At 40.4% G+C, this 13,541-nt stretch overlaps 1 protein-coding gene across 4 annotated transcripts in view; it reads right to left on the minus strand.

Annotated features, from left to right (window-relative positions):
- Window positions 1-13,541, minus strand: part of ROCK2 (Rho associated coiled-coil containing protein kinase 2) — a 267,460-nt gene that overhangs the window by 35,992 nt on the left and 217,927 nt on the right. For 3 of the 4 annotated variants that reach the window (XM_077488794.1, XM_077488796.1, XM_077488795.1), the window contains exons 20-27: window positions 12,429-12,498; window positions 10,681-10,784; window positions 9,937-10,123; window positions 8,522-8,615; window positions 6,762-6,856; window positions 6,383-6,562; window positions 4,405-4,573; window positions 1,620-1,811 (exon numbers count right to left, since the gene is read on the minus strand). In XM_077488794.1, the coding sequence (XP_077344920.1) occupies window positions 1,620-1,811; window positions 4,405-4,573; window positions 6,383-6,562; window positions 6,762-6,856; window positions 8,522-8,615; window positions 9,937-10,123; window positions 10,681-10,784; window positions 12,429-12,498 (1,091 nt within the window). The remainder of the gene's footprint in view (window positions 1-1,619; window positions 1,812-4,404; window positions 4,574-6,382; window positions 6,563-6,761; window positions 6,857-8,521; window positions 8,616-9,936; window positions 10,124-10,680; window positions 10,785-12,428; window positions 12,499-13,541) is intronic. The other variant, XM_077488797.1, reaches the window with a different exon arrangement.

Below are 13,541 nucleotides of genomic sequence, written 5' to 3' on the forward strand. Positions count from 1 at the left end.
GCACAGGGTGGCTTATAGGAAGTTCCAAGGAAAATTGGTATACACCAGGGGTTCTCAATCTTTTTGAAAAGCGAGGGCCACTTAAGTGATTTGGTAACTGATCGAGGGCATACACTGCTCCTTCACGAATCCAAAGATGCTTCTAGCAGGACTTTTTTTTTACTGTCCTGCTAGCGCACCGCTCCAGTGTGAAAGCCCTTGGGGCTTTCACACTGGAGACACAGCAGCGGCTGTTTCAGGCCGGTTTGCAGGCACTATTTTTAGCGAAATAGCGCCTGCAAAATGACCCAGTGTGAAAGGGCTCTAACTGTCCTGAGCCCCCCATAAAGCTGCTTTCATACTGATGTGCTGCGGCTTTCAGAATGCACACCAAACCCACAGTATATAACTCTATGGTTCAGTGCAGCTAACCCGCAGGTGCAGATCAGTGTGAAAGCAGCCCAACAACCCTTTTTTAGAAATGCTAATATACCCGTTGCAAAAGTGCAGCGTATGTCATGTTTAATATACTGACCTTTTCCTCTTCCCGCTCTTGCTGATATCACTCTCCAGGCTGTTAGAAAGGTCCCAGTTTAGTGTGCTTGGTATTCTGCCTGAGACAGCAGCCGGAAGAGGAAGCATCGGCTTATGCAGCTCCCATTTCCTCCGTAGTCAGCACCCGCTCCATGCACTCTGATGCTCTGGGATGGTGGGTCGGAAGCCCATTGACCTCTATCTGGGCTTGCCAACCCACCATCCCAGAGCATGGGCTTCCCTGGTTTGGGGTCACGGGCCATGAGTTGAGCACCCCTGGTATACATCTTACCTAGAATATCCAACAAAAATGAAACATGGAACATGGAAGTGATTGGAACTGGCAGCTTATTGCACTTAACATGGGGATTCCTATTTCAGAATGAAAAGTGAAACCAGTGTCTGAGCAAAAAGAACCCTTAGAGTCAAAGGCCCAATAGATTGCTGCATCCATTCTAAGGTGAACAGAGAAATTCATCAATAAAAGTGTAATAAAATAAGAAACAGCAGCCAGTCAGATACCGAAAGGCAACAACCAATGGTTATCTGATTGGTAGTGGTGGGACAGCCCCTTCCTATAGCATTGTGACGCTATATCTTGTTCCGCTAAGGTTTTATTCACTATATTGTTTTAGCATATTCTGACATAATTCTTTCCTTATTTACATACTGGTTTTCAAACCTGCCGGTTTTATCTTGACGGTCTAGATCTACATTGACTGTGTAGACATGCACACAGTTTATGTACAGTATCTTTCAATCACATGCAGTGCCAACATTTTGTGAAGTACAATTCTATTCATTGGAATGAAGCCTACTACTACTAGCTTACAACTAACACCACCAAATATGGCTTTCTCTGGCAATTTGACAAGGTTTATGGCACCTCTTGATTAGACTGTCAGGTACATTTTAATTTGTAGAAAAGGGTTCCAGCCACTGTAGAAAATACATGCAGTCAGTATTTGTGACATGCTGATTCCACACCAGTAAATGCAAGGAAAAAGTGTTACATCTGGACTAACGACAAACAAGTTAGGATCACACAGTGCAGCAGAGTGTTAGGGGGCCACAAGGTGCAGCGGGGTGTTGCATAGCGATGTCACCTTCATTGTCATCGCTATCAGGATCTGAAGGGGCTTGTGCACATAGTATGGGCTCCTCCTCTGAGTCCCAATCAGAATCAGAGTTGAAAAGCAAGCGAGAACGGGAAGGCCTAGTGCCAATGCGGACAGAGGTAGAGGAACGTTGGTAGGTGAATGACATGGACTCCGTAGTACGGGACTGAGTGATGTGCACTGAGAAGCCGGCACAGAACCGGAGGAAGAAGTGCAGAGGAGAAGTTAAAAATACAGGATGTAAGAAAAGAAAGGGAGGAGAAAGAAAGTTACATCAAACAAGTCTTAAATACAAGTGAGCATCTCAACATTTTTGGCAATCACAGTCCTGGAAGCCCTTCTAACTCATACTTTTGACTGCTTTACTACACACAGTTTTCAGTAACTAAGGAGAACTAAAATGGATGTGAAAAAAAAAATGTAGCAGCAACTAGTATAAGTGGGGGAAATAAATTTGAAACACAACATCTGATGGAGGCCACCACTATATCTGCATGCAAGTGCTAACAGAGCAGCCTTACTTGCAAAAAACTCAACAGGTCCCACTGATACTAATGCCAGACATATATGGTTCGAATCTCGGCTGGTTCGATCCATGAATGGGCAGGCTGAATGTACTAAGTTGATCGATCGATCAACTTGGATACAAGTAGCCTGCCGGCTGCTACAGCTGCTAGCAATAATCACTGTCTTGTCCTGGCAGGGGAAGCCGTCCCTGCTGGGAAAATACAATAGCTTGGCAGGAGGGATTCCCCTGTCAGAAGTGTCTGTGTTGATGGGGGAAGCGAGTGAATTTCTTTCCTGCAACCAAAGGAATTCGCTCATATGTATGCCTTGCTTTAAAGCATAGCTCCACTTTTGTTGAGAAAAAAAACATCCCCCTCTGGGTGATCTATGTGCATTGCAAGGATTTTAACAAACATTGTTGCAGATTCCTACCTTTTGCTATTCTGAAGTAATCCCTGTATGTTCCTTTGTGCCTCTGTGGTAAGTGGGTCTAATGGGAGTGGTTTCATAATTATCAGGTGTGCACCTGCATCTCTTTAGACGTGTTCCTACAGGGAGTATCTCACCAAAAATGACATTTTTATTGCAGGGGATGCCTGAAATCTGACTTGAATCTTAGGCAGACTTCTGGGAAAATTGGTGAGCCAATAACACAAGCAGGAAATGATGTTTCATGTTTCTGGGGGGTGGTCAGTACACACTCTGTGTACAGAACACCAGGTAGCCATATTCCAATGCATTCTCAGAAAATTACAGTGTCTGCAAATTGGAAAGGTAATTTTTAATAACATTCAAATACAATATGACTTGTGTCGCAATTGTATATTGCCCCCTCCCCCCCCCCCCATGAAAGTGGAGTTAACCTTTAATTTTGCAAGGCCTGGGGGAAAAAAAGGTCCCGACAAAAATGAAAAAAAGGCCTGGAAAAAAGACAGCCCCATTTGAGGATTCTGAGAGAAGTATTGTGCTTTGCGATTTGGCATCAACTCTTTTGACCACAATGATATGGCATTGTTCCAGTCTGGTTTATTATTATAGATGCTTTCACAGATTATTATTTTTTTCAACAATTAACTACTTTTATTCAGCATTGTTTACAATTTGTATTACAATACGTCTACGTTCTTTTAACCAGAAAGGGTAGCTCTTAATCTTCAGAATGCATGCGCACAACAAATCCTGCTTGGAAAGCACCAGACTATGCTATCCCTTTACCACGGATGTTTACATAAAATCTTTAGGGTCAGTCTTATTAAAAGTGATATTATATTTATAGGCAAAGCCAGGTAGGTTGCACCAGTCCCTGGGACCTTATGTGCTTTAATATTCCCAGTGATATTTTCCTGCCATAATTCTTAACCCTGTTCCTGTCCACCTGCAAGTTTTCATTATTTCCATGCAATTTTGTGCGTTCCACGCCCTCTTGTTGCATTCTTCATAATATAAAAAAATCCAACAGGAAGTGTTGGACCCATCATAATGATCACAGCAGGCATGAAGACCCGGAAGTTCACAAGAAAAAGATACAGCGCTGGCAAAAATTATGGACACTTTTGGAAATTGTAATATTTTGCAACTTTGCAGGCTTATAGGAAAGGCTATTTTGTACCAAATGCAAATGTTTATATGTCAGTACAAAAAAAGTTAGGTTATGTAAAAAAAATGCTTTTTTTGGTAGATAATTACTTAGAACCCCCAAACATTATATATTTTTTAGCAGAGGCCCTAGAGAATAAAATGGTGGATTTTGGAATTCTTTATATCACGTGGTTTTTGCACAGTGTTTTTTTTAAATGTTATTATTTATGAAAACTACACTTCAATTAATTGTAATGCTTTAATTTCTAGTAAAATATAAAAGATGATGTTATGCCAAGCAAATAGATAACTAACAAAACAATGTCCGGTGGGACGGAGATCCCGGAAAGGCACCAGCTGGCGTGACCCCTCCCGCCAACTGTAAAATTCTGCTTTTTTTTTTTATTGAATTCAGCAATAAATTGTGTTTCAAGTAACAAACATTTGCACTTGGTACAAAATAACATTTCCTATAAGCCTTTAATGTCTTGCAAAGTTGCAAGACATTAAAATTTCCAAGAGTGTCTACAATTGTTGCCACCAATGTATATGAAATTGATCGGTGTTTTAAGTCTCTAGCATTTGGCAAAAATTTGAACAGGATTTTAGGGTCGACTGATCTTTTCAATCACAAATATTTCAAAGTGTATCCTAGGCTGTCCAATCATTAAAGTGGGAAGAGCCTTACCTGGGAAGCCATCATCATTATCGGCATCACCATGCCCGCTGCCAATACTTGTACTGTCCATACCAATGTGGATTGACTGCAGCTGACACCGGAGCTGCTCAATGTCGCTGTCTTTGCTGTCCAGCGCCATCTGTAGCTCAATGCGAACTTGGCTCTCATCTGCTATTTGCTGCAGAAAAAAAAAGAAGCGACACAAGATAAGTTAATAGTACATTTGTATTGCATTCATAAAACGATAGCCAACTGGCACCCAATCAAGACTAGCTGTCTTTAAAGAGGAGCTCTAGTCTTCTGTGTAAAAATTAAAAAAGTCATCAGTTACAAAAACTGTAGCTGCTGACTTTTAATAAACACACACTCACCTGTCCCGGGATCCAACGCTATGCTCACCCCAGCCAGTTTCACCTCCTGTCTCCGGCATCTTAACTGTGGGCACAGGGCTGTGACAGCTTGCAGCTTCACAGCCGAGTGTTTACTGCGCATTGTGAATGGTCCCGCAGGCTTCTAAGAACCTGTGACATGTCCCAGAAGACTGCGGGGAGGGTGGGAAAAAGAGAAATTCGGCTCTGACTGCTTAGCCGGTCAGTGGGAGGAGGTACCTGTCAAAATCAGCTACTCCCCCCCCCCCCCTTTGTTTGAAGCTCCGCTTTAAGCTAAGGAAACCAATAAAAATTAAATCTTGGGCCTAGCCTTTAATGGCCTTGTCCTTCCCTGCTGATAAATGGAAACGCATGCACCTCAGCCCCTAAATTATTGAATAGCTCCCTAAATCTGCTACTTCCTTCCATATTCAGAAATGCATTCTGCACCGATTCAAGTAATTCTTCATCTCCTCTGTATCTTAAAGAAAGTCCCTCATAAGAGAAATGTGTGGGCTTCCATTAATGACTCTTCTCCTGAAAATGCTAGTTCCCTGGCTTTAATGTTGAGACCACTTTCTAAATCAATGACTCCAAAAAGTATAACCATATGGAATTTTGACTTTTCTCCGACTCATTTGTTACAGGTTTGCTTCAGGTCAGTGACTTAGCAGTGCTGAAGCCTGACAGCTGCCATTTTCAGCTGGAGGCCAGCAATAGCAGCTTTTATGTTTCTCCCACAACAGGTGCACTTTAACAAGATCAGGAGCTACACATCTTACCTGCACCCCTGCTGAAGAAATTTCAAACTGCAACTAAAAAATATAATGGATCTATGTAAATTATAAAATGTATTGCAAATGTTGGAATTTTAGGATTGTGATGTCAAGGAAGCTTCTAGTTGGTGAGGTTATGTTCTATAGATTCAGATTTGCACAAAAACAATTAACGGTTTATTAAAGGAAATCAATCAGGGAAAGGCAGAGGCAGCATCATGTTTTGCACCATCAGGAATTGAGCTGTCAAACTGACAGCTAAGTCCTGCAGATTGCACTGAGAGACCATGGCTCTCTCTGTATAACCAGCAGTGTCCTGCTGTGTGACAGGCGCCACACTATCAGGCGCACAGCTACCTACCATCACATAGCTCGGATAACTACACAGGAGGAGTTTCATTCTCCACGTGTAATCTGCAGGACTGATAAAACAGTTTGACAGCTTAGGTCTTCCTCTGCATTAATTTAATACACTGCAACTATTGTAGCTTTCATTCATAAGTTAGTTATGTGTAAATAAAAACAAAAAACACTTTTTTAAACAATATTTTAACCCCTTATTAATCTTAGTAAACCCCTATTAGTTTTTACTAATGCATTCTATTTTTTCCTTTGCATTTTCATTTTTTTTATTCAGATTTTTTTTTTTTTATTATTATTTGTATTTTGAGGTTTTAAATTTGCGCTCATTCATTTTTATAGCTCTATAAGTAAAAAAATATATACATTTTCAGCAGAATCACGATTCTAGCGCCTATATAAAAAGAACAGAGTAACATTTGTAAATAATAAAACTACACAATCCATTATGTGATGTCAACTACAAAGAACATGATGCTTTACCGCCTGCATCTCATTCATTTCTTTCTGATACTTGACGACAAGGCGACTGAGTTTTTCCCTTTCCGATTTCAAATCCAGCTGCAGCTTCCTATTCTCCTTCTCCTTTCTACGAATGTCTGTGTCCGCTCCACCTTTGGTAGGAATCTTCCTGTTCATGATCTCAGCCAGTTTGTTCACAGCCTGCAGAGAAATGTGAAGCTCACAGTGAAGGAAGCACGAATCGCAGTTTTGTTACAAAATTCAAGACTACTTTCACTTTTAAAGCCATGTAAGATAAGGTCATTGGAATCCAAAAGAATTTTACTAAACCGTAAGCCTCTTCCACTAACTGGATGGACCCGGTATTTCAATATAAGACAATGAAGAACTGGCATAATACCTGAGTCTTTAGAGTCCTCTCAGTCAGCAGTTGCTTCTCATATTGTGATTTAATGATCATAATGCCGCTTTCTTCCTCTCTCAGACCTTGAATCTCTGTACATGGAAAACAAGTTACAATATTAGAAAATAAAAATGTACTTTTTATAAATGTTTACTTGTACTCTACCTCCATTATGGAACTAGACTAGATTAATGTGGAACCTCCCTCTTTCAATTAACATTAGGTATTTTTAATCCTTATGCTGCTAGCATTAGTAAATAGATAGGAATGTAAATCATATTTACTTGTTTAAAACATTTTTTTTTAATTTCTTAAGTTACTTCCTTGTTTCCATGCCTAGGCAAATGATGCCAAGCATCCCTGGAGTCTTCAAAAGGGGAGGAGACGTTTTCTCAGCTAAGCACACCCACCTGCCTGCATGTTTGATTGAACATCAGATGGATTCCAGAAGTGAATGCTACATGAATCATCTGCCCTTACTCAAGATGGTCATGGCCAGCAATTCTAGGAGATGTTTTTTAAAGTTTTTATTTTTTTAGCAAAATAAAGTACAGAGACATGGATGGATGGGTGTTTTTGGGTTGTGGTGCTCAGGTGCAGTGTAGTTCCAGTTTGATGTGCCTGTCATTTTAGCAGATAAAATTGCTGCAAAAATTAAGGTTATAGTGTATTTTGGGAGGGAGACACATCATAGTCATGAACCTATTGCCACAGTGATTCTAGGAGATTAGACCGTTGGAGAAATTATGCATAATCTGCTTGGTATGTTCTGTGGTAGATGAGTGAAAGAGAGAAAAAGGCTCCAAAGATATAAAACCATATAATACATTTGGAGCAGCTGTGTGCAAGGGTTTTACCGAGGCTGCAGTAATCTGGATGCACTGCTTCTATTGTTATATTAGAAGACAGTTAAGTGTTGATTGAATTGTTAGAGAGTGATTTCTCTGTAAGGTACAAGAGGTCCATCACCTTAGAACACTAGCAAAAGCTGAGGACTCACGGAGTAGGGTAGGGTTATATGGGGGATGCCCAAGGGGCATGTCCTTAAAAGAATTGCCAGTGTCCAAACTATAACCCAAGGTTTATGAGTTTTGGATACTTATTGACTGTGATGGTAGGTGTTTGGCACCTTTAAAATCCCCATATCTTACTCATTTGTGGGCTCAAAAAAAGTAACAGAGGCCAATTCAACTACTGCAGGCCCTAACTGCAACATAATACACTTTATGTACTCTTTGCTGAAAAGTCATCCATAATGTGCGCCTCCCCTACCCTCCTTCACAGCATTAGGTTTACTACTATACTACCAGTCGGCTCTAAAGGGGTTCTTGGAGCTACTATAAATAATTATACTATACTACAAAGATATTCCCACAGGAAAACAACTATACCGGAATGGGTTAACTCCTCTATTAGAAGTTTAAGTTGAAAGGGACCCTGAAGAAGTATGGGAGTAAGCCATCGCTGGGGTCTCCTTTTGAACACACTAACTGCCTGACAGTGGTGCCGATTCAATGTCTTTAGTAATTTTGACTCAATAGCCAAGAAAATGTATAAGCTTCATAAAATCTGACTTCAATTTCCCAATCTGTGTGTACAGCCCATCACAAAGACTCAAAGTACTGAACTCCTAGAGGCAGGCAACTATCAATTTCAGGCTAAGCAGCCTCGCTAGTTCCCTTTAAAAACTGGATATAAGCAAACAGTGTCAGGAACGGGTAGTCAGAGAGAGGATTTCAGTCATCTACTACACTTACGTTCTTGGCTCTCCTTCAGTTTGTTGTTCAGTTCCTCCTTCTCATTAGCCAGGTTGGCCACATCAGTAGTTAGTGTCTTGTTAGCATCTTCAAGCTGTGGTGAGAAAATAAGTAGTTGATCAAACCTAGGCAGATGGCAAAGCTTCCGCATAAAGTCCCTGAATATGTGACTGTCATTTATGCAATCTGTAGACTGATCTAGACTTATGCCTCGTGGGTTGAGCAAAAAACAAACAAACAAACTGACAGTTCAGGTTGGAGCCGCTGTACTAACAATCTGATGTTCATTTAGCAATCTCCTATGCTGTTCTATTTCGTTCTGACAGGGGGACGCCGCCCTTCCAGAACACTACGGTCAGTGCTCTTAGATGAGCGGCAGACCTTTTTCGGTGCCCCTTTGACATTTGGCTTGTGTGTACTAGTTTTTAGACCAAAAAAGATACCCTATTCATGGCAGGTGTCCGTTCATATCAGCAGAGTTTAGTAAACTGTTAATGTCTACCAGTGGCAGCAGATTGTGCAGGCTTCAATTAAAAAATTAAGGCCTCATGCCACTGGGCTTCAAAAACGCCACTTTTAAGGGCGTTTGACTTTTTTTCTTCTGCCTCTAAATGCCCCACTAGGTTAGCCTATGTCTCCATGCACACAATCATATATAGGCGTTTAGAGGCTGAAGAAAAAAACATCACTTTCACGTTGAAGACAGGAATGTTTAACAGAAATAATGCCCTAAGTACCTAAACACCTGTAAAATGCTCCTAAACGCTAGGCATGTTTAGCACTTCAGCATTCAATCATTTCAGTGATCAGAATAAAGGAATATTCTGGCCAATGGAATGAACAAACATCAAAATGCTTGACGCGTCTATCGCATTTGCAAAACACAGCATTGGGCGTGTTTTAAGCTGCTTTTATCCTGCCAGGAGAATGGCGTTTAGAAGCGCTAGGGTAATGCCCAGTGTGCATGAGGCCTAAAAGATCAATGCTTAACATTTTATTTTGGATGAACTTGGTTAAGATAAAATGGCTTCTGTCTCTTGAGGCCCTAGTGATCAGATCACTGCCCTTCAGTTCTCAGTTTTTAAAAGAGGGTCTCACAATCACCATGTTTCCTTTATACTATGAAGATTGCAGCATAGGAACAGAGACTCCCTTGTTTAAGAATCCAGCATTTTACTAAGCACATATCTATAAACCCGGGAAACTGACGTATCAGTACTGGTCAGGGTACTAGACAGGGCTACCCAACCTAAATTTGGCAAACGCACTGCGTAGTTTTTGTTATAGCAGTAGCCAGAAAATGTCCCGTTTTGGCAGACCCTTCTCATTTGGAAAGCTGTACTTTTTATCAAACTACATATTACAATGAAATGACCGCATACATGCACCACAGTAGCCCACCCCCATGTACGTACAGAGCTTATAGTAGCATATTTCTCAGCGAGCTCCTGTTTGTGGCGAGCCATCATTTCTTTGATCTCCAGCTCTTTCATAATCTTCTCCTTCTCCAGATCAGAGTATTGCTCCTCAGCAATGGAGCGTGCCAACTGCTCAGAGTCCGCCTTGGTCAGAGTGATCTCCAGCTGAGCTGCCAGTGAATCTCTGAAAAGAAAAATAGACCTTTAGTCCACATTCACACCTGCGTGAAGCAACTCAGATAAGATGTGCCATGCTTTTTTTTTTTGTCATGTTTGTCAAATGACAACTTAACACATGATATGAAGAGAACAGGGGTAACCAGGACATGAAAGCACAGGCAGGAATAAAAACAATACATAAAACCTTGCAGAGGTTCTGATCTTTCTTTGTTTTTTTGTTGCTGTCCATGTCCCCACTAGACATCCTTGTCTCTAGGCCATGAGACTAGGAAAACTCTAATCAATAGGGACTCCAAAAAAATTACGATCAGAGGTTCTAACTTTTTCTCTCTCCATCAAAAAAATATAATAAAAAATGTGTGGAGCGGGGTTTTAAGAAAATGACAGAATTAAATGATTGGGAAAGGAACAGCAGAAAGACAATTAATAAACTGCACAATGAATAGGGACTATTGCATGGGAGAGAGAATATAAAAACCTGCACACATTGAAACCCTGCAATCTGCTGTCAATAGACATTTAGAACAGACATCTAACATCAGCACTGATCAGATATCTCACCTCTCATCCTGGAGCTCCTGCACCTTCTGCTGCAGGTCCTTACACAACTTAACCTTCTCCTCACACTCCTCCTTTAATTCCCGCACCTGCGTCTTGTACAGGGTCTTTAAATGGGAAAAATAGAAAATTAATTGTCAGCCTTAAAAGTCCATTCAAAAACAAAATTACGTCTAAGCACATCATAAATGGCATATATATTAATGGCTTTAAAAAAATAGGTGCTCTACCAGGGTTATATTTTGGGCCCTGGGTGGTAGTGTAACATCTTATGAGACACCAATGGGCATGAGTTCTTACTCATTCCCGGTACACACGATCAGAAAATCGTATAAAAAAATACCACTTTCAAAGCGATCGTATGATAATCGGATTGTTAGCACAGAGCTTTTGAGAGTCCATCAGGACAGTTCATCTGATATTATATGATCAGACATGCACGGAAAAAAAATTCATACAATGTCAGATCATAAAATTTTTGTTTAATCAGTACAGCTTCTGTTCAAAAATGCAATACAAATGCATTACAACACATGACATCACTTCCGAATTTTTATTTTGTCGTACGAGAATTTTCGTGACTTTAGTAATCTGTTCAGATGCGATATGAGATTAGCATCCAAAAAAAAGAAACTGATTATCATCTGATAATCTCACCGTGTGTACCGGGCTTAAGAATAGGAGTTATTTCGCCATCACTTCCAATCAGAAACAAATTTTTCTTACAATCCTGATGTTGACTGAAAAGGAATTCCAGTCCATAGTAAGAACATTTAAATACATAATGATACACATACGTACTGCTGAGAAATGCCTGGGGTCTTGACTTATAGGTTGATACTGACCGGGCAAAGATGAAAGTGCCTAAAGCGCTGACAGCGTGCTGCTGGAGGGCTCCATTTAAAGTGGTTGCAAACCTCTTTGTGGAAGTTGTACTTATAAGTTAGCCTAAAATAAAGCTTACCTATAGGTACTGTAAATATCTCCTAAACGTGCAGGAGAAATTTAATGTGGTTTATGCCGATGCATGCGCTGTGAAGAAACGCCCCCCATGCCATTTCTTCACGAGCGAGTGCTGTGACTGGCGGCTCCCGCGCAGGAGTAACGTCTCATGGCTCCGGCTAGTCACAGAGCTGGAGTTTGTGCCCTCCGGAAGGAAGAAGGGCAAACATGGATGCGGCTGCCAGTGGGGACGGCGCAGGCTTCGTTTGCAGGTGTCACATAATGTGCTAGTATGCGATGCATTATGCTTTTAGTTTGCAGGGGCATCTGGGTTTACTTCCTCTTTAAGATGCAAGTCTGTTATAATGTGCTAGTATGTAGTGGATGCTAGCAAATTATGACAATAACCTGCCAGGGGGTCAGCTATTTTTTTTATAATGAAGAGTTTTATAACCGTTTTAAGGCAGATTACCTAAAGCTGACAAGGAGGGCTTTATTAATTCTGTTTCTCTTTGCCTCTATGCGCCTGTGTGAAAGTGTATTTTCAACTTTCACATTCATAATTAGAAGTGATCTCGTTTGCAAGCGTTCATATATAAGCTACATAGACCATTTGGCATCATAGAACAAGGAAGACATACTGATCAATGATTCAAAATACAGTAGGTGCAGTTGGCCTGCTCATGGCTGCCAAGATGGTGGGCATATTAGTGAAAGGTGTAGTTTGAAAACAACTAGACTCTAACATACCTTTGTGTATCCCACAGATAAAAAGAATTTGGCTGGTTTCACAAAAACAGAATACTTACAGAGAAATATTGCTCTGCCTCTAGCTGGTCTTGGAGTTCCTTCATTTGGCCGTCTGCATCTTGACGCTCTCTATACAAAACATAAGTACATTTTATAAAGGTGCCATCCTAATCTACAGAATGTAATGACTTCTGCTCTCTTAAAGCTTGCTACTTCAATGCTATCCTCCCTTCTTAAGGAGACACACGATTATTACAAGTCCTTTCTGATTCAGAAAAAAATTAGATGTGCCATGACTGTTTTAGAAAATATGAAGGATGAGTTGTACATCAAGCTGTGGATATATGGGCAGATCTATATCAGAGATCAGTATCAACAGTAGGGAAACTGCAATTTTCAACAATATCAAATCTTTTCTAATAATCGGATGAATTCGGTTAAAATTAATAAAACAAGCTACAGTTGATAATGAAAAGTCATGAATATTAATTGTTAAATTTATCACGCGTTGCTACTGCAGGAAATCTTTAAGAAATTGTGACCAATAAAACTTGGCCGCAATTGTTCAGCAACGAATCCTCCTTCTCCATAAACATCTACAGAGGAGTATTTAATCAATAATAAAAAATAAAAAAAAAACGCAATTTTGCTTGATCACCAGAGATCAAATTCTCAAGTTAGAGGTTAAATTGCCTACGTAGCCCTAACCTAAGGCAATTTTAATATGATCCTCAATACAATAGCTCAGGGCTTGACAAATTTGCTTGGAATCTAGGAGCCAGCTAAAAAAGTTAGGAGCCAGGTCGGTAACGGTGATCCGGACCTGTCCCTGGCCTGACATGGAGACGAGTGAGGGGAAGATAGCGCAGCCCCCCCCCCCCCCCCCCGTCTCCAAGTCATTGCCCATAGCTCTTAGAGGGACATTTTATTTATTTATTTTTTTCAAATGACAATTTTTTTTTTAAATTGCATTTTAGTGTAAATATGAGATCTGAGGTCTCTCTGACCCCCGATCTCATATTTAAGAGGATCTGTGATGCTTTTTCTATTACAAGGGATTTTTACATTCCTTGTAATAAGAATAAAAGTGACACAATTTTTTTTTTAAAAGAACAGTGAAAAAATAAAAATAAAAAAGTTTAAAATAAGAAAGACATTTTTTTTTTTTAAAC

This window comes from Lithobates pipiens, unplaced genomic scaffold (genome assembly GCF_037356315.1).
Source record: "Lithobates pipiens isolate NorthernLeopardFrog02 unplaced genomic scaffold, aLitPip1_a1.2 Scaffold_18, whole genome shotgun sequence".
In the NCBI taxonomy this organism is placed as follows: domain Eukaryota; kingdom Metazoa; phylum Chordata; class Amphibia; order Anura; family Ranidae; genus Lithobates; species Lithobates pipiens.